The 20,837-nt window shown below is 65.6% G+C and overlaps 1 protein-coding gene across 3 annotated transcripts; it reads left to right on the top strand.

Moving 5' to 3' along the window:
* Positions 1–1,996: 1,996 nt before the first annotated feature.
* On the top strand, positions 1,997–20,448 carry ADSS1 (adenylosuccinate synthase 1). Of its 3 annotated transcripts, none has more exons than XM_057544145.1 (13): positions 1,997–2,247; positions 9,126–9,228; positions 12,333–12,395; positions 13,148–13,198; positions 13,426–13,492; positions 14,686–14,793; positions 14,890–14,971; positions 15,491–15,617; positions 16,065–16,219; positions 16,965–17,089; positions 18,558–18,655; positions 19,840–19,960; positions 20,062–20,448. In XM_057544145.1, exons 1-13 carry the CDS (start codon positions 2,056–2,058, stop codon positions 20,165–20,167), a joined length of 1,398 nt encoding a protein of 465 aa, XP_057400128.1. In that variant the 5' UTR covers positions 1,997–2,055; the 3' UTR covers positions 20,168–20,448. The 3 variants fall into 3 exon arrangements, with proteins under 3 accessions (XP_057400128.1, XP_007176328.2, XP_057400127.1); XM_007176266.2 differs by having other exon boundaries at positions 1,999–2,247; positions 19,840–19,989; XM_057544144.1 differs by lacking the exon at positions 1,997–2,247 and adding an exon at positions 8,783–9,037 and having other exon boundaries at positions 19,840–19,989.
* The last annotated feature ends 389 nt before the right edge of the window (positions 20,449–20,837 follow it).

Here is a 20,837-nt window from a genome sequence, read left to right on the forward strand (position 1 = left end):
GCTGTTTATAGAAAAGCCTGACTCCCCCCAGGCCTGCTGGCTATTTATAGACCCGGGCTTGGGGGAGTTTGTGCCCCGGCCAGCGTCTGGCCCTGCAGAGCCCGTCTGAACCCCCATGGTGTCCCCTTGGCCCCCCTGAGCCTCCATCTCACACCTGCTGGCCCAGAGTCCCGGCCTCCTGCAGGAAGGGCTCGGAGCCAGCAGTCCCCGCCTGGGGCCTTCAGCACCACCCAGTGGTGGACAGAGGGAAGCATCACCACCGCCCCCCTTTGACGTGACTCCAGCAAATCCCTCTCCAGGGCTCCTGGTGGCCATCCTAAAGCTCAACTCCTGCATCCGGAGACAACAAAGAAATCTCCCAGAACTCCTTTGGTCCCTCCCGCTACAATCCCGCCTCTTCCTTGTCGACACAGCCAGCCTCCCATGCCCTCACTCCCTGAAACACTCTGCCCCCCCCTGGCCACAGCCCCCCCTTGCCAGCCCACGGTTCGCCCCATCCTCAGCCTCCTCAGCCCTCGGTGGCTTCAGAGCCTGGCACCCGGCCCTCCTGACCCTGCTCCAGCCGATTCCCAGGGCTGGCAGCCCACAGAAGGGTGGGGGGAGGGAGGGGTGCTGCCCACCCCCACTCCATCACTGTCATCCAGAGAGGCCTCACACCCTGCCTGTAACCCCTGGTGTCCCCATGTGAGAGAAGAGGGACTGGGGCACAGAGGGGCCACGAGACCTGCCTAGGGTCGGAGCCAGGGCTCTGGCCAGGAGCCCAGGGGGCTGGAGGATGCGGGGCGGGGGGAAGGGGGGCGGAGGAGCCGGAGAGCAGTGCCAGGGCTGGAATCACTAACTCTCCAGGAGTCTGTGACAAGCCCAGGGTCCACTCCCTTGCTGCTGGGGAGTATCTGGCCCCCTGCCTCTGGCTCGGGAGCCCAGGGAGCTCAGTGGCCCTCTGAGCCCTGGGCAGAGGCCAGCGCACAGGCTCCAGGCCCCTCTGCACCGAGAGTCCCCCCAGGGAAGGAACCAGGGGCACTGGCTCCCAGCCCCGGGGCAGGGGCCTACCAGGACACTCCTAACCCCAGGGGCCCATCCCTCGCCCCTTCTCCGACCCGTAGGGCCAGTCATGTCCAAGCCCAAGTCCACTTAGGGTGTGTGTGTGGCAGGGTAGAGCGGGCGTTCACTCAGCTGGGAACACAGGAGCCCAGCAGACCATGGGGCGCCCTCTGTGGGCACCCAGTCCCTGCACAGCCTGGGGCAGGGTGGAGGTCTGGTGGGGCCTCTTCGACACCCCGGCCCAGCGCGGTTGGTGAGCACACTGGCCGCTTCAGTGCCCAACCAGGTGACCTGACAGCACCGTCCCTTCTCCTTGGACTCAGGGCCCTGAGACCCGAGGGCAGCCGGGCTCCTGGATTTAGCCCGCCTGTGATACCAGGGTGCCCAGTGCCAGACTCCGGGGCCCCTGCCCATGTGGGAGGGCGACAGGAGGGGGGACGTTGGTGGGGGAGACACTCTGTCCTCTCTCTGCGCCCACCAGAGGGCGCCCGCGCCAGTCTGGAGAACCCGGGTTCACCGCGGGGCAGGTGCGCACCCCGAACACCCCGAGTGGGGCGCAAAGACGCAGCTCCCCTTTGGAAAACCGCACCCCCGCCCTGGAGGGGACCCCCGCGGTTTCTGGAACGCCGAGGTCCTGGACCTAGCGGGGCCGGGGGTGGGGGGGGGAGAGGTGGGTCGCGGCGTCCAGGCCTCGCCTCGGGGAAGGCGAGCGCGATCGCCCCCAAGAGCATTCCCGGGGCTCCCCCGGCCTGGCCGCGTGGAGGGACCCCGAAGTGCGCCCTCGGGCCTTGCGCCCCCCAACCCCTGGCCGGGCCCGCGGCCCCACCCGGCTGCCGGGTGGTTGCGGAGGCGGGACCCGGCGGCCGGGAGGTCACGGCGGCGCGTCACGGCGCCCGAGAGCCCGCCCCCGGCCCCGCCCCCCGGCCCCGCCCCCGGCCGGTTCCTTTTAATGGCGCGGCGCACTGGTGCAGCGGGCTCTCGGGCGGCCCAGCGCAGCGGACGAGCCGAGCCAGCATGTCGGGGACCCGAGCCTCCAACGACCGGCCCCCCGCCGCAGGCGGCGTCAAGCGGGGGCGGCTGCAGCACGAGGCGGCGACCACCGGCTCCCGGGTGACCGTGGTGCTGGGCGCGCAGTGGGGGGACGAGGGCAAAGGCAAGGTGGTGGACCTGCTGGCCACGGACGCCGACATCATCAGCCGCTGCCAGGTGCGGGCCGGGTGCCGGGTTCCTCCCCCAGCGAGCCCCCCTCCCCTCCCCTCGGACCCAGACAGACCCTCTCCTCCCTGCCGTCCAGCCCTCCCGGGACACGCCTCTTGGACGCCTCCCCTCCCGGGACACCCTTCCCAGCCACCACCCCCGCCCACTCACACGCACACACCACCCACTCACAACCCCCTGCCACTCATGGGAGCACACATTTCCCTCCCCCACTGCCTCCCCCAGGGACCCCGCCTTCCCCACCAGCCCCACCCCCCAGGGCAGTGGGCCAGGGGCAGAGCTATAAATACAAGTCGCTGAGTTGGGGACACCGGATCCTCAGGGGGTGGGGTGTGCCGTGGGTGTGACACTGGGCCCTGCAGTGTGGGGGGCGGGGACCCCAGCTGCCCAGTGGTTTGAGGGCCCCGGAGACACCCTCCCTTCCTGGTTCTGTCTGGGCCTGGGACAGGGCTGGCTGACCACAAGGGGTCAGTGCACGCTGAGGAGGCTGAGCGCCCAGAGCCCAGAGGGGGAGCGAGCAAGGCCCCCCTGAGAGGGGTGGCCCTGGAGGGTCAGCCAAGCGGAGGCAGAGGCCAGGGCAGGACAGCGGGCCAGGTCCTGAAGGCAGGCAGAGCAGGCACAAGGGGGAGAGGGAGGAACCTCGGACTTACGGCCAGGGTGACCCAGGGGCTGGCAGTGCCAGCCAGGAGGCCGGACGCAAGCTCTGTCCCCTGAGGGCCCAGGGCGGGGCCTCTGCCGGCTGCGGGCTGCTCTCTGCACCCCGTCTGTCCTGACTGCCACCGGGCAGTCCCTTGGGGCCCCGTGCCATGCTTGCTGCTATGGGCTGACTTACAGCTTGGGGCGCAGAGGGGTCAGCTTTGGGGTGCGTGCATTGGCGCTGCCAGGGTTTGCAGCCACGGGCGGGAGTGCTGCCAAAAATGAGGAAGGGATGCCCTCTGAGCTCCTCCTCCCTGGCTCTGTGGCCTCATTCCTGAGCTGCCGCCAGGTGGCTCGGGGCTCAGCCGCCCCAGGGGAGACCAACATTGCCGGGCTTGGGGAAGACGCTGCCATCTGGACCACTCCTGCCCGACGCAGACAGTGGGTTCCTGGAAAGTGCTTTCTGGGGTGGTGACAAGTCTCCCACCCTCTCTCTGCCCTAAGCCACGGCGAGCAAGTCCACTCCTCTCCCCTGGACCCTGCGGCCGGGCGCGTGGTCCATGCCCACTGCCCTCCTTCCCCAGCTCAGGGCATCCCCTCCTGGGGCCTGTCTGCTCCAGCAGTGATGCCCAGGGCCCTCCGTGTGACCTGCCAGCTCTGGTCAGCCTCGCCCACCCGCCTGTGGCCGTCTCCCGTCCTCGAAGTGACCTCGGGGCTTTGCAGGTACCCGTGAGAGCCCTCATCTTGAAGCCACCAGATGTCCTGGCTGTGGAGATGGTTCTGGAATGAGGCCCTCCCTGCTCTACCACCTGGGTCAGCAGGCCAGGCCCTGCCCTCTTCCGTCGCTGGACAGGACCAGCCAAGGGCAGAGCAGGCTGGAACGCCCCACCCACCTGGGGGGCCCCCTAGGCACCCTCTCCCCCACCCATATTCTCCAACTGACATCAGTACATTTCCACCTGCAGGCCTCTGCTCTGCAACACGTGGGAATAATTCCCAGCTGTCCTGGGAGCCCACTGTGGCTTCTCCTCTCCAGCCTCCAAACAAGCTGGTGAGGCGGAGCCTCAGAGAAGTTGAGCGGTTGGAATAAGCAGCACTTACGGGCCCTCACGTGTGCCACACCCGCATGGCAACAGCGCCAGGCATCAGGGGCTGGCACGGGGAGGGTCCAGCCCATGCTCCGGGAAGGCTGCTTTTACTTAGAGCGTGTAGGCGTGAAGCCCGGAGTCGTAGCCTTCACACCGCACCTTGACCCCAGGAGCTGGTCCGAGCTCGGGAGCGAGGGGCCAGGGCAGCTGGCGGTGGAGTCGCGTGCAGTGGGTGGGCTGGGCTGGGCTGGGGCCCGTCTGGGTGGCTGCCCTGGTCCCGGCTCTGGTCTTGCCTCTGCTCACCCTCTGCCACCAGCAGGCCTGTCTTCCGTCTTGGCTCTGGCACACGTGGGAAGTCCTTTGGTGGCCTTTGGCCACCTGGCTCACCTGGACTCACTTTCCGCCTGCCCAGAGGCGGCCTGGGGCCAGAGCCACCCATGCCCCCAGCTGCCATCCTCATTTCTTCCCATCTCAGGGGTTTGGGGCCTGTGGTCAACAAGCACCCCAAGACCCCCAAGACCTTCCTTACGGTCCAGAGACTCAGGCCTTAGGCCCCTCCTGCTGTTTTCTTTGACTCTAGGACCCGTTTCCTGGCAGCCTCCCCTCTCCCTGAATAGAGGGTGTGCAGCCCTGCCCTTCACCACCAGCAGCCCTTCTGCAGCCTGGGTCCCCGGTCTGCCCCAGGGCTGGCTCCCTTCTCTCCTCATTCCCAGCCCAGCCCCTTGGGCTCAGGGATGGCCACACAGCCTCCCCCTTTCCTCTCTCTGGTTCAGGTCCTGCCACGGCGCTGCTACGAAGACCCCAGAGCCCATCCGTTAGCAGCCTCCCCGCGCTGGCATCTCATGCTCTCTCGGCCGCTCGGGCTCCGCTCACTCCCTGGGAGTCCCCGCACCTCCGCTGGGCTCCCGCTTTCCATGTCTGCTGAGCGTCCTTCCTGCTGTTTGACGTTGCCCCCGCCGGCCCCCCCCCGCACCCCGCTGCCCCCTCACCCCCGCCCCTCCCCCCGCACCCCCCCCACCCCCCCGCCTCCGTGGTGTAGATAGGAGCCTAAGAGCCCACACACCTGGCCTGGCCGTCGGGCCTCGGTGCCAGCCCTCCTTCCATTCCCAGAGTTGCCTTCGTCAGGCTTTGGGCCCCCGCCCAGGACCCCGAGGCCTTCACGTGCACTGGGCAGGGTTTCAGATTCCCCTCCTTCCAAGGGCAGTAAGACGGCTGGGCACAAGGGCGCGGGCGGGTTTCCCTGGGGGAGCACCGTCAGTTCCCAGGGAGCTGTGGCGATGGGCATGGTGGTCTCACTCGTTGGGGGCCGCGTCCTGCGGCTTGTTGGTGCTCTGGGTCCGCTCTCCCCGGGGGAGGCGACTGAGAAATGCCTCACCTGGAGCCCCAGGCCAGTCCAGGAGCCTCCGATGGGGAGGGAGAGTGGGGAAAATTCCTGGTGGTGTTCCAGAAGCAGCCCCCCTTCCACGTGTACACCCTCCGATGACACTGGCCCCCCAGCAGCGGCTCCAGGGGGAGGGTCTCCGCAGGGTCGCCCAATCCCTCGTGGCTGTGGGAACGTCCACGTGGAGCCCACGCCCTCCTCCCTCCAGGCCTCACCCCAGTGCCTCATGGGACAGAGTAGCTCTGTTTGGGATGAGTGAATGAGTGGGTGAACGAATGAACGGCAGGAGCCTGCCAGCAGAGCAGACACACAGAAGGAGCTGACGGCTGCCTGGGCGCGGGCACTCCGTGGTTTCACCCCGGCCCTGGTGGGGGTGGGGCAGTGCACAAGGGTCTCGAGCCGCAGAGCTGGCCCCTTGCTGCGTGCTGTGCTGTGCGCGCCCCTGATAAAACCCGCAGCTCCTGCGCTGCCCAGAGGCCTCCGCCCCCGCCCACGGCCACACCCGGGGGCGCGGGAGCAGCTTCACAGCCTCTGAGACGCCGTCGCCCCGCACTCAACCTCTCTGCTGTCTGTGCACTCTTGCCTGGCCCCCAGAGAGGGTGGGCTGGAAGGACACCTGCAGAGGCAAGCAGGGTCAGGGCTGGTCAGATTCCCCGGCGGGTTGGCCTTGGCCCCATTGCTGCGTCCCTGAGCGTGAGAGCCCCCCTCTCTGAGATCCCTGCTGCCAGGGAGGCACCTGGCAGGAGCATCCGCCAGGGAGTCTGAGTGACCGGCCAGGCCACAGGGGTGGCTTCAGCATCCCTGGGGACTCAGAGCTGTGCCTGACCCGAAGCTGCATCACGGAGGGGAGAACCTGGAGGCTGGCAGAGCCCTGAGGGTCCCCCTGGGGCACAGGAGAGGGGCGAGGCCAGCTCCAGCTCACTCTTGCGGGGCCCCGGGGAAGGAGCTTCCAGAACCTGCCCACCCAGGGACGGGGAGGCAGAGCACCACCCAGGAGCGAAGGCCCTGCAGAGGCAGCCGGGCTGGGCCTGGGACCTGGACCGGCCCCCCCTCCAAGTGGTTTTCCAAACCAGGCCCCGCATGGACTGCCGGCCCCCCGCCCAGCTCTCCCCGGGCCTGCAGGGCTGGAGCCTTAGGAGGGCAGGTGGGGTGTCGCTGCCCCGACCTCAGCCCCTGACTCTGTGCGGCCAGGAGCGGGCAGACGGGGGTCTCTCTGGGACGGTCACCTGGACCTCTGCAGAGCTGCTGGGAGGTGCGCGCCGCGGGTCGGCAGACCCTGGGCTCAGCGTCCAGGGCTGGCTCACGCCCCTGGGAGTGGACTGCGGCCTGGTGCCTGGGCCCTGCAGCCGGCGGGGGTCATCTGCCGCCCACAGGCCCACGGGGGCCTGCGCCTGTTCCTAGGCGCTGGTGTTTACCCCAAACAAATGTGGCGCGTGCTCAGGCCAGCTGGCGTTGGCACTGGGCACTTGAGAGCAGGGGAGGGAGGCGGGCCGTCTGGGCCCCCACCAAGGCAGGCAGGATGCGGCTAGCGGGGGATGTCTGGCATACGGGGAGAGCATCTGCAAGCTGCCATCTGGTCTAGCCTGGGCTCTGCTGCAAACTCCCTTCTGGGGACCTCAGTTTCCCCATCTGTCAAAGGAGGCCATGCACGCCGGGCTGCCCCACCTACGGTGGGAAACCTGCCCCTGGGTGTGAACTCCGCAGAGAACCTCGTGTGAGGGGACTCACGGCACGTGTACCGAGGCAAGGGCAGAGCGAGGACCGGGGTCTCGGGGGGGGGCACAGTTGACCCCCAAACCCGGGGCCCGTCAGTCACGGTGACTCAGATGGTCAAGGCTGAGCCCACCGCCCTACTCCCCGCCCCCCACACCTCGTCAGCATCAGCTCCCTTCCCTCCCACAGCCCCTCTGGGGTCCCTTCCCTGTCTCCCTCCGTGGCGGCCCCCCCGGGTTCACCCCCCAGCGCAGTCTGCATCCGAGCCCCCTGTGGCCTGACACCGCCTGCCCGCCCTTGCTCGCAGGGCACCCCCTCCTTGGCCCCCAGCCCCCCTGCGTCGTGTCCTTTGTCCTTCTGCTTCCCCTGTCATTTGCTCAGAGCCTGCGCTCAGTTCCCGCAGCCAACCACCTGGCTCGGGGCACCTGGGGAGGCGGCAGGCTGGCCTCCAGCCGTCGTCGGCCTTCGGGGGGCGGCTGAGCCGTGGGGCTTGGCACCGTCGCGCGCAGGGCCTCGGGGATGCACAGCAGGATCGCAGTGACCCCAGGAGTCAGTTAGAGGCAAACCCACCCCAGTCATCCAACCCCCGTGTCAGGCCAGACAGGCCTCCCTGCGTGCGTTTGACAAGCGGAACGCTAGGGTGTCTGGGGACCCCCGTGGAAGGGGCTTCTAGCCGGGCCGTGGTGGGGCCGTCTGGCACAGATCGTGGCCAAGCCCCAGGGCGGGAGGGGTATTGTGGGTGAGGTTGGGCTCTGGCCCCGTTGCTTAAATTCCCCGGGGGTGCAGTGAGGTCCAGGAGGAAGAGGCCCTGGCCAGGTCTCCTGGCGCCTGCGCCCCCTGCCTGGGCCATTTCGGTGGGAGGGGCCGGGAGACGTGTGAGTTTCATCCATCCCCAGCCTGAGGAGCAGGTGCTCCTGGCGGGAGGAGGCCGCCCTCCTTCAGCCCTGCCTGGACGGGGCAAGGAGAGGCCTCGCACGGGGGAGCCCCACCCTGCCGGGCCCTGCGGAGGGGGGCTGAAGCCCTCACAGCCAGCAGCCACGGCCCCCGCCACAAGGCTGGAGGACAGCGGGGCGTGGAGGGTGGAGGCCCAGCCGTGGAGAGCCTCCGCGGATAAGCGATAAGCGTGTGCTTCTGCAGGAGATTCAGCCGGGAAGGTGGAGCTGGGCCGGGCTCCGAGGCTCTGGGGGCAGAGCGGGCCCCACAGGGCAGGCCCACAGCCTCTGACGCCACCCGGAATGTGCCCCTCCCCAGGCCCTGCTCACTGGCTCTGGCGACCCACGTGCTGGGGCCCGCGCTGTCCGCTAGTGGCCGGAACTGGGACAGGAGGCCGGTGTCCCTCAAGGGCGGGGCCTTCCCCTCCTCCCCAGACTCAGCCCCGCCAGCCTCAGAGTGGTTTTTTCCTCTTTATTCTTAGATGGGAGACACAGGCCCCAGGGAGGGTGCCTGCTGAGAGGGTGAGGGGCCCTGGCCCTGCTGGCCCGTGCCAGCACCCAGTCCCCTCACCCGGCCCCAGAAGGGCTGTGCTGCGTGGCCCGCCCTCTGCTTCCCCAGAGCTCGGGCTGTGTGGCAGCAAGGGCCTTGGGGGCCTGAGTTTGCTCCCCGGGATGGTTGGGCCCCCTCATTCCTGCATCAGAGGACAGACCCCCAGAGGGACTCATGGGCAGGGCAGGCAGGGCTCTGAGTGTGTCCGCACTAGCCAGCCTCCCTGGAGCATCAGCACATGACGGTCCTGGGTGTGGGCCAGCCCCTCTCTTGGACCCAGTCCCCTGGCCAGGCCCCTTCACCCCGTCCCAGGAGCAGGGCCCTAACCCAGCACCCCAGATGTGCATCAGAGCCGACCACTGGACCAAACTCCCCAAATCCGAGCGTGGACGGCATCTCACACTCCTTGGGGGACAAGACCACCACCCCGGGCAGCCCAGAGGGGGCTCCTGAGCGCCTGCATTTAGAGCTGCCTGGAGTGAGGCCGGTTACCGGGCAGGCCTTCCCAGGGTGGGTCCAAGCCCCCGGGCTCCTGGATGCTGAGCCGGTTTGTTTTCTGTTCCCAGGGGGGCAACAATGCTGGCCACACCGTGGTGGTGGACGGCAAGGAGTACGACTTCCACCTGCTGCCCAGCGGCATCATCAACACCAAGGCCATGTCCTTCATTGGTGAGTGACCGCCCCGCCCCACCCCTGCCTGGGATCCTGAGCATGTGAGCAGGAGAGACCTGGGACGTCATCCAGCCCGAGGGCCCGCTGTGAGGCCTGGACGCCGCCGGAGAGCTGGGCTGGACCCCCGCACCTCCCCCCGCCCTGACCAGCGTGAGGAGCAGGTGCTCCCGACCAGGAGGGAATGACCTGCTCAGCCGGGGCCTCGGCGCTGGGCCGGGAGGTTCCAGGCCCCAGCCTCAAGCGGGAGCCCTCGCAGAGGCCTCTGATGCGGGACCTGTCCTCAGAGCCCCTCCCAGAGCCCAGGACCCCACCCAGCCTGGGCCAGAGGGAGGGAGAGTGCAGGAGGCTCCGCTGAGGGCTCAGACTCCCGCAGCGCGTGTGTACAGGCCTGTGTGCCTGTGTGTGAGTGAGCGCACGTGCGAGTGTGCATGTGTATGAGTCTGCAGGCGTAGGTGCATGAGTGTGAGCATGTGCGTGCGTGCAGGTGTTGTGTGTGTGTGCTCTTGTGCATGTCCTTAAGCGAGCGTGCGAGCGGCTCGGGCCTGGCTCCCTGCTGCGTGGCTGGAGCCGGGTCTGCGCCGGAAGCTGTTCCTGGCCTGCTCGGGCCCCTCTGCGGTCGCCTCCCCTCGGCCCCTTCCCATTGCCTTCTGCTGCCCACCCCACCGTGCGACACGCTCTGGCAGCTTCTGGTACTTTTCCTTCTGGCTCTTTCCACGACTTGGCAGGCCCACACTCGTGACTTATCTGCCCCGCCCCCTCCCTGGCTGGGAAGCCGGGAAGCAGGGGTGGCGCGGCAGGTGTGCGCCCGGTGGTGGCAGGGGGTCTGCCCCTGCGCGTGAGCCCAGGGGCACGGCGGCGGAGGGGCCGCAGGGGCAGTGGGCAGTCCGGCTGAGCAGGAGGAAAGGGTCTCCCGGAGCCTCCTCCGTGGGTGCGGACCGGGCCCCAGCAGTGGGTGAGGACGGGGCGGTGAGGACGCCAGCTCACCCGGGACCCCACGCCCAGGGGCTGGGGCTCTGCTGCAGGAAGCTTGTCAGCGCCAGCCTCGGTTGCTGGGCCCCGGGCCCCTCTGGGAGGGAAACGAGGCCAAGGAGGCACCGCTCGGCCAGGGGGCGCTCTGCCCAGTCCCCGAGGAGCTGGGGGTGGGTGGGGGCCGGCGGTCACCGGGGAGCATGGGCAGGGGCTCAGCTCGGCGGTCAGCGCGGCCAGACGGCGACGGCGGCGGGAAGCCCCTTCGCAAGGGCAGAACGAGCTGGCACTCACACAGCTGCCCCCCCAGCCCGGGTCACTCCTCCAGGCCCTGCCACGTGGCCATTTCAGGACTCGTGGCATTTAGGTGACCTTTTGTGCTCGGGGTGGCTTGCACCGTCTCTGAGTCACTCCCGTCTGGACCCACGTCCCGTCTCCCTCGGCCAGTCCCGGTGCTCAGGGGACGGGCTCCTCCCAGGAGGGCAGCGGGGGCCCTGCCCAGCTGGTTTTGGTCTTAGAGGGAGGGGCCAGCGTTGGCTTTAGCCTGGGCCCACGGTGACCTCGTGACCTTGGTGAGCCCCTTCCTCCCCTGGCCTCAACCTCCGCCCTCTGTAGACCCTACTTGGGTTTTCCGTGGATGGCGAAGCATGGCTCCCGCAGGGCCCTGCTTGGGTCCCAGGAACGGCTGGAGGCTGCGTTTCTCCGCACCTCCTGCTTCCCCATTTCCATGCCACTTAAGTAAAACACAACAGCTTTACTGAGGTATAATTTACGTACCGTGAAGTTCACCCCTGTGAGGGTACGATTGTACATCCATCCCGATTCAGTTCTAGAACATTGTCTTCCCCCTGAGGAGTCTCCCCTCCCCCCTCCCACCCCACCCCCGACAACCACTGATCTGCTGTCTCTGTAAATGCTTCATGATGGCTTTTGTTTTGCTTTGACCGTTTTCTTTATTGTGATAAAATGTACATAATATAAATTTACCACCTTAGCCATTTTTAACTGTACAGTTCGGTAGCGTTAAGTACATTCACGTTGTTGTGCAGCCTTCACCACCATCTGTCTGCAGAACTGTGTCATCTCCCTAAACAGAAACTCTGTCCCCATTAAATACTCACTCCCCCTTTCCCCCTCCAGCCCCTGCCCCCAGCATCCTACTTTCTGTCTCCACGAGTTTGACTTCTCTATGGACCTCATACACGGGGATCCTACAGAATGTGTCCTTCAGCGTCTGGCTTATTTCACTTTATATAGTGTCCTCGAGGTTCATCCATGTTGCCACCTGTGTCAGAATTTCCTTCCTTTTTAAGGCTGGATAATACCCCATCATGTGGATGAACCACATCCTTCTGTTGATGGACGCCTGGGTTGCTTCCCCATCTTAGCTATTTTGAACGATGCTGCAATGAACATGGGAGCACGAATTTCATGCTGTTTTTGTTTTTATTTATTTATTTTAAAAATAGGCTATTTTATTTTATTTTTTAAATTAACTTATTTATTTATTTTTGGCTGCGTTGGGTCTTCATTGCTGTGCGCAGGCTTCCTCTAGTTGCGGCGAGCGGGGGCTACTCTTCACTGCGGAGCGAGGGCTCTAGGCACACGGGCTTCAGCAGTTGTGGCGCATGGGCTCTAGAGAGCAGGCTCAGTAGTTGTGGTGCGTGGGCTCAGTAGTTGTGACTTGCGGGCTCTAGAGCACAGGCTCAGTAGTTGTGGCTCGTGGGCTCTAGAGCACAGGCTCAGTAGCTGTGGTGCACGGGCTTAGTTGCTCCGCGGCATGTGGGATCTTCCCCGACCAGGGCTCGAACTCGAGTCCCCTGCATTGGCAGGCGGATTCTTAACCATTAGGCCACCAGGGAAGTCCCTGTTTTTGTTTTTAGATTTTTTTTTTATGTGGACCACTTTTAAAGTCTTTATTGAATTTGTTAACAGTATTGCTTCTGTTTTATGTTTTGGTTTTTTGGTCATGAAGCACGTGGGATCTTAGCTCCCCGACCGGGGATTGAACCCGCACCCCCTGCTTTGGAAGGTGAAGTCTTAACCACTGGACCGCCAGGGAAGTCCCTGTGCTGTTTTAAACGCAAGTCCCCCGCGTCCGTGATCCGATTCAGTCTTGTGTCTGTGTGTTGCAGGCAACGGAGTGGTTGTCCACTTACCAGGCTTGTTCGAAGAAGCGGAAAAGAATGAGAAGAAAGGTAGGTCCGTGTCCCCGCAGACCCGCCCCGCCCAGGACACGTGCATGTTCCCAGCGGCCAAGTTGCCGGGTGGCTCGCCATGTGGTTTCTCCTGAGGGCGGCGGCCGGTGGGCAGGTGGGGCGGCCTCCACGGCTGGCACTCTGCCTGGGCCTGCAGGCTCTGCGTGTGCAGGAAGCCGGGAGCGGGCAGTCCAGAGGCCCAAACTCTGGCTTCAGGCCACAGCCTCAGTGTCGCAGGGGAGCTTTCATGCCACTGGGGACAGGTGGCACTGTCCAGGAAGGAGCCCTGGAACCTGGAAGGTGACCCTGATGTCCGGCTGAGGCTGGGGACCGTTGGGCCGACCATGCGAGCAGGGAAGAACGTGGTCCCTGGGGGCTGTTCAGGGGCAGGAGGCTGGCAGGCAGTGACCAAGGCCACCAGCCAGGCATCTGGGCAGGTGGGACCCCAGTGGCTGTTCAGAGGCACGCTGATGACACAGCAGCCCTGCGATGCCGTGGAGGAAGCGTAGCCTCGGCCTCAGGGCTCAGTGCAGGCATGGAAAGAGCGAGTGGGACCCTGGCCCTGGGACGCGGGCACCAGCAGGTGCCGGGACGGAGACCCCACAGGGAGACAGGCTCGCCCGTGGGGACGTGGGTGGACGTCCCCGGGGGAGGGCCCAGGACCCCCCCCCAGAGAGGCCACCATGGGGAGGGCCCGCCACTAACCGGAGGTGACTTTGTGGCCCGTGGCCGACCACGTGCTGTGTCCGCAGGCCTGAAGGACTGGGAGAAGAGGCTCATCATCTCTGACCGGGCCCACCTCGGTGAGTCTCAGGCCCTCCCTGCCCACCTGTGAGTGACGCCCCCATCCCCACCATGGCCTGGGGCTCCCCCAGGCCTTCTCCAAGGGCTTCCGGGGGTACCAGGTCGGGATCACTGCCCCCGCTGGCAGATGGGGAGATTGAGGCCCGGGGGACCCCAGTGCGTCCCCGGAGGCCCTGTAACCGTCTGTCTCTCCCGCTCGTGGTGCCCCCGCCGGCCCGGCCGGCAGTGTTCGATTTTCACCAGGCGGTGGATGGGCTCCAGGAGGTGCAGAGGCAGGCCCAGGAGGGCAAGAAGTGAGTAGTGCGTGCGCTCCGCGCGTGGCCCTCGAGTCCACGGATGGAGAGCTGGGGGCGTGTGGGTGGGGAGCGTGCGTCCACCCGAAGCCCCCGAGGACGGTGCCCGTCGGTTCACCCCAGGCCTCCCTGGCCCTGAAGCCCAAGCGAGCCGCCTCTCCCCGGGGCCGCGCCGTCCTCCCCGGCTGCCACCCCGCAGAGTGCCCGTGCTGTCTGTCGCCTGCTGCGCCCCCCGCCCCTGCTGGGATCGCAAGCCAGCCCTGACCACAGCTCCGTCACGGCACCCCGTCCTGCCCACCAGCTCTCGGGGGCCGTTCCCTGGTTCTCCAGAGATGTTTATTAGAAGGTGCCGGGGACGGTTCTCAAAGCCGGGGCAGGGATGCAGCAGCCCAGAGTACTGCCTCTCACACACACGTGCACACGCGCCTGCACTGCCCACATTCACACTCTGCACACGCTCGTCCACAGGTGCACACGTACATACACACGCATGTACCGCACACATCCACACACACACACGCCAGTGCACGCATGTCTGCACACAAATGTGCGTGCACCACATGCCCTCACACGCAACACACGCTCATACACAGACACACGTATGTGCGCACGTGTATGCGCTGCACACATTCACACGCTGCACGTGCTCATACACAGGTGCACACACGCTCCCATAGGAGCACGTGCACTCACACACGTGCACGCGCACACACGGGGCTTGGCCACACGCAGGTGGCAATGCTGAGCCTGGCTGGGCTGTGGCGGGCAGAGCGTACAGGCTGGGCACAGCTGGGCTCCACGCCCGGAGCAGCAGCCTCCGTGCCAGGCGAGAGGGAAGCCAGGGCAGAAGGCAGACGGGCCGGGGAGGGCACCACTGGGCACTGGGCCTCAGAGGTGGGGTAGGGGAGAGTCAGGGCTGGGACTCAGTCAGACCCGGGTGCCACCACCGCAGCCCTGGGTCCCTGGAAGCTGGCCACGTGAGGTTTCCCGTGGTTCTCATGGCCGTCCCAGACTCCCGGGTGCTGCTGCTGGGAGGGACCCTCAGATGTCACCCAGCTCGACCTTGATTTATGGGGCTGGAAACTGAGGCCTGAGGGGCTGGCCGGGGAACCCGCGTTCCCAGGCTCTGCCCCCAGGCCCCAGGCAGGCTGGCCTGGGCGACCCAAGCTCACAGCCTGTGGCCTGTCTTTTAGCATCGGCACCACCAGGAAGGGGATTGGACCGGCCTACTCGTCCAAAGCGGCCCGCACGGGCCTCCGCATCTGTGACCTCCTGTCGGACTTCGACGAATTCTCCACCCGGTACCTGACCTGTCCGTGACCCCAGGGGAGCCTGGCCAGGGAGGTGGGCGCAGGGCTCCAGGGGGCCGGGGGTCTCAGTCATTGTCGCTTCTGCAGATTCAAGAACCTGGCCCATCAGCACCAGTCCATGTTCCCCACTTTGGAAATAGACGTTGAAGGTCAACTCAAAAAGCTCAAGGTAGAGCTGGGTGCCTCGGAATCAGGGCAGACCCCACCGAGGGTCTGCGTCCCACCCGACTGCCCGTGCACATTCGTGCAGTGCACCTGTCGCGGGGCATTATCACAGGGTGCCTGGGCTTGGGGACTGCGGGCCTCCCAGGGGAACCCCCTGGCCAGCCGTGCTCACGGTGGTCTTCTCAGGAGGCCGGGGGCTCACCTGCTGGCCTGGCCCCTTGCCTCCTCTCTGAGGAAATTGCCCCAGATGTGCTGGGGGACGGAGGCCAACGCTGTCTGTCTGGGGCAGGAGCAGGCGGGAGACAGGACGATGTCAGCGCAGAGCCCTCCTGGAAGTTTCCAGGGGTGGGACCCCAGCTCCTCCAGCCTTGTCTGGGGCTGTAAATGTGACAGGGCGGGACGAGCGGGGATATTTGCAGATCGAGCCCCTCGCTGGGCGGGAATTTGCTGGAAAAGAGAGGCTGTGGGGAGGAGGCCAGAGCTGGGTGGACACCCTAGTTCCTGCATCCCCCCCTTCCCCCAGGGCTTCGTTGAGCGGATCCGACCCATGGTCCGAGACGGCGTTTACTTCATGTACGAGGCGCTCCACGGCGCCCCCAAGAAAATCCTCGTGGAAGGCGCCAACGCAGCCCTCCTCGACATTGACTTCGGTACGCCCCGGCCGCATCCCCACAAACCCCGCCTTTCAGAGACAGGCGTGGTGCGGCCTCCCTCCATGGCCACGCTGCCGGCTGTGCCCAGGAAACGCACCGCCCTCGTTTCCCTAACTTCAGCCGAGAGGGGAGAAGTGAGAAGCTGGGCTGGAGGTGCAGGAGGGAGGGCGAGAGAGACCGGCGGGGCCCCAGCTGCCCCACGTGGGCCTCCGTCCACCCTATCCCCGACCCAGGGACACACCAGCACCGAGGCCGCAAGGCGCGGGCAGGGGAGGCACGCACCGTCCAAACCCGAGTGACCCTCCCCCTCCCCTCCCCCACAGCTCACACCCACTGCGCCCTGTGCCGGCCACGCCCCCGGGAGGTCCCCCTGGAGACCCTGCCGAGGGGGACCCCTGGGCCCAGGCGATCTGCGGGCTGGTGGCCTAACTGGCTGTCTCGCAGGGACCTACCCCTTCGTGACGTCATCCAACTGCACGGTGGGCGGCGTGTGCACCGGCCTGGGCATCCCCCCCCAGAACATAGGCGAGGTCTACGGCGTGGTGAAGGCCTACACCACACGCGTGGGCATCGGCGCCTTCCCCACCGAGCAGATCAATGTGAGTCCCCAGCCCCATGGGACCGCGTGGGCACCTGGGGGAGGGGCCTGGGGAGGCTAGCGAGACGCAGGAGGCTGCCGCTCCAGCCCCGTCCCGCGCTGTGGCCGTGGCCGTGGCCGTGCACAGTGGAGCCCCTCGGCTCGGGAAGGGCACCGAGAGCTGTCTCTCTGCTCCATCCTCGGGGGCACAGGCCACCTTCGTCCTTGGGGGCCTGAGCCCGCTTGGGTTTTGGTCTCAGCCAAGCTAGAGCAGGGCCAGAAGCACCGCCCCCGCCCCGCGCAGCAGACTGCTCTCCAGCCTCGTGGGTGTTTCTGGAAGCTCAGGACACTGCCGGCCTTCCTCTCACCTGGCCTGTGCCCTCATGGCCGGCGAGCACCCGAGACTCTTGTCCTGGGCAGATGTCCGAGAGCCAGAGTGGGAAGGGGCTTGAATGAGGCGCAACGATAGGGATAGGGACCCCTGAGAAATAAACACACACCTGCCCGAGGCTCAGCTGCAGGGCCAGGTCAATCCACCCTCACCTGCCCACGAGGCCCAGAAGGAGGCGCTGGTCGGCGCGGCCCAACCTGTGGGGGCCTCAGCTGGGGCAGGTGTGCCAGGGACCAGGGAAGCAGGCGTGAGGAGGGGGTGATCGTCCGGGGCTGCAGGAGGGTCGGAGGGGAGGGCAGAGGAGATCGTGAGTGCCAGGCAGCCGGGCACAGGCTCCCTATCCCATGGCACTGGGGCCCTCTCTGTCCCCATGCAGGAAATCGGGGACCTGCTGCAGAGCCGCGGCCATGAGTGGGGTGTGACCACGGGCAGGAAGAGACGCTGTGGCTGGCTGGACCTGATGATCCTCAGATACGCCCACATGGTCAACGGATTCACCGCGTAAGTGGCACTCCTGGCACGTCTGCTACTGAGCCCACCCGGGTGCCCGTCCACCCCGGGGTCCGTCCCTGAGTCCCCAGACACCATGGGAGCAGGGAAGCTGGGCATCGGGGCCCAGGGCCACCGTCTCCCCACACAGGGTGATGTCACCCGAGGGAGACCCTTCTCCACGGCGAGGCCACAGTGGGGTGACGTGGAGGCCCATGCAGGGCACCTTGGAGCTGGCCCTGTGGCCAGCCCTGCATCTGCTCCTGAGCACAGACAGGGCTGGGGCCCCTCCCACGAGCTGGGCCAGCAGCAAACGCCATCACTTCAGTTCCCCCAAACCCCCAGGGTGACGCTGGGCTCCTAAGAAGGGGGCAGAACAAACCCCCAGCAGGAGAGGCCACGCTTGAAGCTCGCGAGACCCCGCAGAGAGGCAGCAGTGGGGACGCAGCCTGCGCCGGTCCTGGAGAGCGGCCGGCCGGGTTTACAGCCCCTCGGGGGCCTCCGCAGGTCCCCCCGCTCTGGAGCCCCGGTCTGCGAGGCTGTGGACAGGATGATGACGCCGAGGGTGCCGGGAGCAGGAGCCCCGCTCCTCTGGAAGCGGCATCCCCCTTGGGGGCAGGGCGGGCCCCCCACAGGGCCCCCGAGACCGACCAGGCAGCCGGGCTGCTCTTGGTGACGGTTGTGGTTGCGGCATCTCAGACCTTGCCCTGGGAAGTGAGGGGCTTCGTGCGAACGGAGGACTTGCTGCTCCCTCCCCGGAAAGACGGGCCAGGGTGCGAGGTGCACGCTTGTCACAGCGCGCGGCCCACGAGTTAACCACAGCCACGCTCGCTGTGTGTGGGCCGTCTGTCCGCGGGAGGCACAGGGATGAAGTGGCCGAGGACACGGTGTCCAAGGTCCCCGGCCCGCAGTCCTTGTGTGCAAAACGGGGAGATGCAGCCTCCCGGGGCCCCAAGGGTAACGGCCCAGCCCAGGTCAGGGCAGTGGCGCCGCGCACGGTGGCCCACGTGGGCTCGGGAAGCCCAGGGACACCCACCCAGAGGCCCTTGAAGCCTGGCCATGCAGAGATGAGGAAAGGAAGGGGAGAAACTTGCATGAAGCCCGGGCTCCCTGGCCCCGGGCGGACGGTGCGGGAGACCCTCAGGGGTGGACGACGTCGTGGGCACCGGTGGTCTCGGCCCAGGCTCGGGGTCTCCCGGGTCAGAGGGGCGTGGACGGGCACAAGGCTCACATGCCCAGACCCTCAACGCGGCCGTGAGAAGGGCAGAAAGGACAAGGCCGCCAGATCGGGGTCCCCATGGGGTGCTCAGGGCCAGGCGGGCCGGGCGGCTGGAGCTGGGTTCCAGCCTGGCCATAGGCGGCCTTTTCCATCCTCCTCTCGATTCCTGGCAAGTAGAGGAGAAGTGAGGGGTGGAGCCCAGACAGGAGAAATGACAGCGTAGCTGACCGCTACTCGGCTTCTCGCTGTGGTTTTGGACAGGCTGGCCTTAACGAAGCTGGACATCCTGGACGCCCTGGACGAGATTAAAGTTGGCGTCGCGTACAAGCTCAGCGGGAAGCGGATCCCCTACTTCCCAGGTGCGAGCACGGCGGCTTTCCTGTCCTTGGCCTGTCTCGCAGGACCTGGGAACAGACGTGACCCGTGGTTTCTGGGGCGAGGGGACAGGGTGTATGTGTTGAACACGCGGGGTGAGCGCATGTCTGGAAGACTCATCCCGATTCTGTCTGTGGCAGGTTCTCACCCCGATGGGAGGCCTGGCCGGGCCTCAGGGCAGTTGCCAGGCATCCATGGTCTGGGAAGGGCTCAGAGGGACTCAGAGGGACCGGCCTGACTCCGGGACCCTGGGGGACCCTCAGGCGCCTGGGGTCAAGGCCTACCTCCCGGGAGCTGGGGACTCACCTGAAATAGCCGATGTCAGGTCTGGACGCTCAAAGCTCTGGGCAAATAGGAAGACGACTTTGACCTAAGAAAAGATACATTTTTGGTTAGACTCTTTAAGGTCCTAACTGGAGTTTCTGTGACCAAGGAAGCATCCTTTCTTTTAAAAAGCATAAAGGCAGTGCTGTTTTCCTGGTGTCACAGTTACTTGTGCGTCTGCACTGGGGTCACGTGACCCCACCCTCACCGGTGGCCATGGGTGAGCTGCCCTCCACTGCCCCACCCCCAGCACGTGTGTACACCCGCCAGCACCGGTGGCTGTGGGAGCCCCCTGCGTCCTCTCGGCCAGTGTGCCCCAGGCCTACTGACCCTGAGCTTCGAGAGGGCGCAGCAGGATTGTGGTGTGACCCCAGGGGAGCATTCGAACTTGGAGCGCATCCAGGGCCCTTGCAGTGGACGGCTCCTTGCAGCATCTTCTGACGATAAGGGGTGGTTGGTGTCTGCTGTAGCCCCGGAGTCCCCGCCAGGTGGGGTCCCTGCCCTGAGGAGGGGGATATAGATCCTTTAGGACCTCTTGACACTTCAGGACCCTCGATCCCCTGAGAATTTCCAAGCAGGGGCCTCAGAGTTCCTCTGATGATCGCTGGGGACGTTGCAGCAGAGCGCGTAGTGAATCCGTGTCCAGGGTGGCGTGTCGCCTGGGCTGGAAGGGGTACAGCCAGTGTCCGAGAACCACCCCCACCCCCTGAGTAAACCAAGCAGGGCGGCTTGCCTTCCCCGCCTCTGAGCCCCGGGGCAAGCAGACCCCAGGTTGGGGGTCCCGGGCCCGTGGCCGAGCAACTGTCCGCAGCACGTGGTTCACCCCCGCCCTGCGTGTCCCCAGCCAACCAGGAGATTCTGCAGAAGGTGGAGGTGGAGTATGAGACGCTGCCTGGGTGGAAGGCGGACACTACGGGCGCCAGGAAGTGGGAGGACCTGCCCCCGCACGCCCAGAGCTATATCCGGTTTGTGGAGAACCACGTTGGCGTGGCAGGTGGGTGCCCTGAGCCCTGGCTGCCCCCTCAGCCCGCCGCGCCCTGGGCTGAACCTCCCCTTTCCCTTTCAGTGAAATGGGTTGGTGTTGGCAAATCCAGAGATTCGATGATCCAGCTGTTTTAGACAAAGACAGAGCTGATCCCGGCAGGCCACGTCCACGCCAGCAGCTACAGTAGTCTTCTTTCCCCAGCCAGCAAAAACAACGCCGTAAACAGAGAGATTTGAAAACTATTTTCTGTACTTTTATATTTCGCTTTAAGCCTTCAGCTCCACCCACTGATTTCTACAACAACTTGAAACATCTGAAAACCAGTGTTGGGTACATTTTTTTAAAATCCCGCTATTTCAAATGAGCCGAAGCGCTCAAAACAGAGACCTTTTACGGCACGTGAATTGTCACATGGCTGTATGCCCGGTTGGAGCTGTTTAGTAATAAACAAATCCGACAGCCGCTGAACGGTAGTGAGCAGTGCATGTTTTGTTCTGACTTGGTCGTCGTCGTTTTGACTTTTAAACTCTGGAAGGCGCCACTTTGCCGCATCAGCAGTCTGGGTGACACACATTTTCTTTTGTTTTTTAATAAATTTATTTATTTATTTATTTATTTTTGGCTGCGTTGGGTCTTCGTTGCTGTGCGCGGGATTCCTCTAGTTGCGGCGAGCGGGGGCTACTCTTCGTTGCGGTGCGCAGGCTTCTCACTGCGGTGGCTTCTTTTGTTGCGAAGCATGGGCTCTAGGCGCGCGGGCTCAGTAGTTGTGGCACGCGGGCTCAGTAGTTGTGGCTCACGGGCTTAGTTGCTCCACAGCATGTGGGATCTTCCCGGACCAGGGCTCGAACCCGTGTCCC

This window comes from Balaenoptera acutorostrata, chromosome 3 (assembly GCF_949987535.1).
Source record: "Balaenoptera acutorostrata chromosome 3, mBalAcu1.1, whole genome shotgun sequence".
Lineage (NCBI taxonomy): Eukaryota > Metazoa > Chordata > Mammalia > Artiodactyla > Balaenopteridae > Balaenoptera > Balaenoptera acutorostrata.

Bases quoted from the DNA above. Each gene is read 5' to 3' on its own strand.
- ADSS1 (XM_057544144.1), top strand. From the start codon at position 8,798: ATGACGGTCCTGGGTGTGGGCCAGCCCCTCTCTTGGACCCAGTCCCCT. The intron at 18,656-19,839 runs GTGCGAGCACGG...GCGTGTCCCCAG, and splicing joins GCGGATCCCCTACTTCCCAG to CCAACCAGGAGATTCTGCAG. The intron at 19,990-20,061 runs GTGGGTGCCCTG...TTTCCCTTTCAG, and splicing joins GAACCACGTTGGCGTGGCAG to TGAAATGGGTTGGTGTTGGC.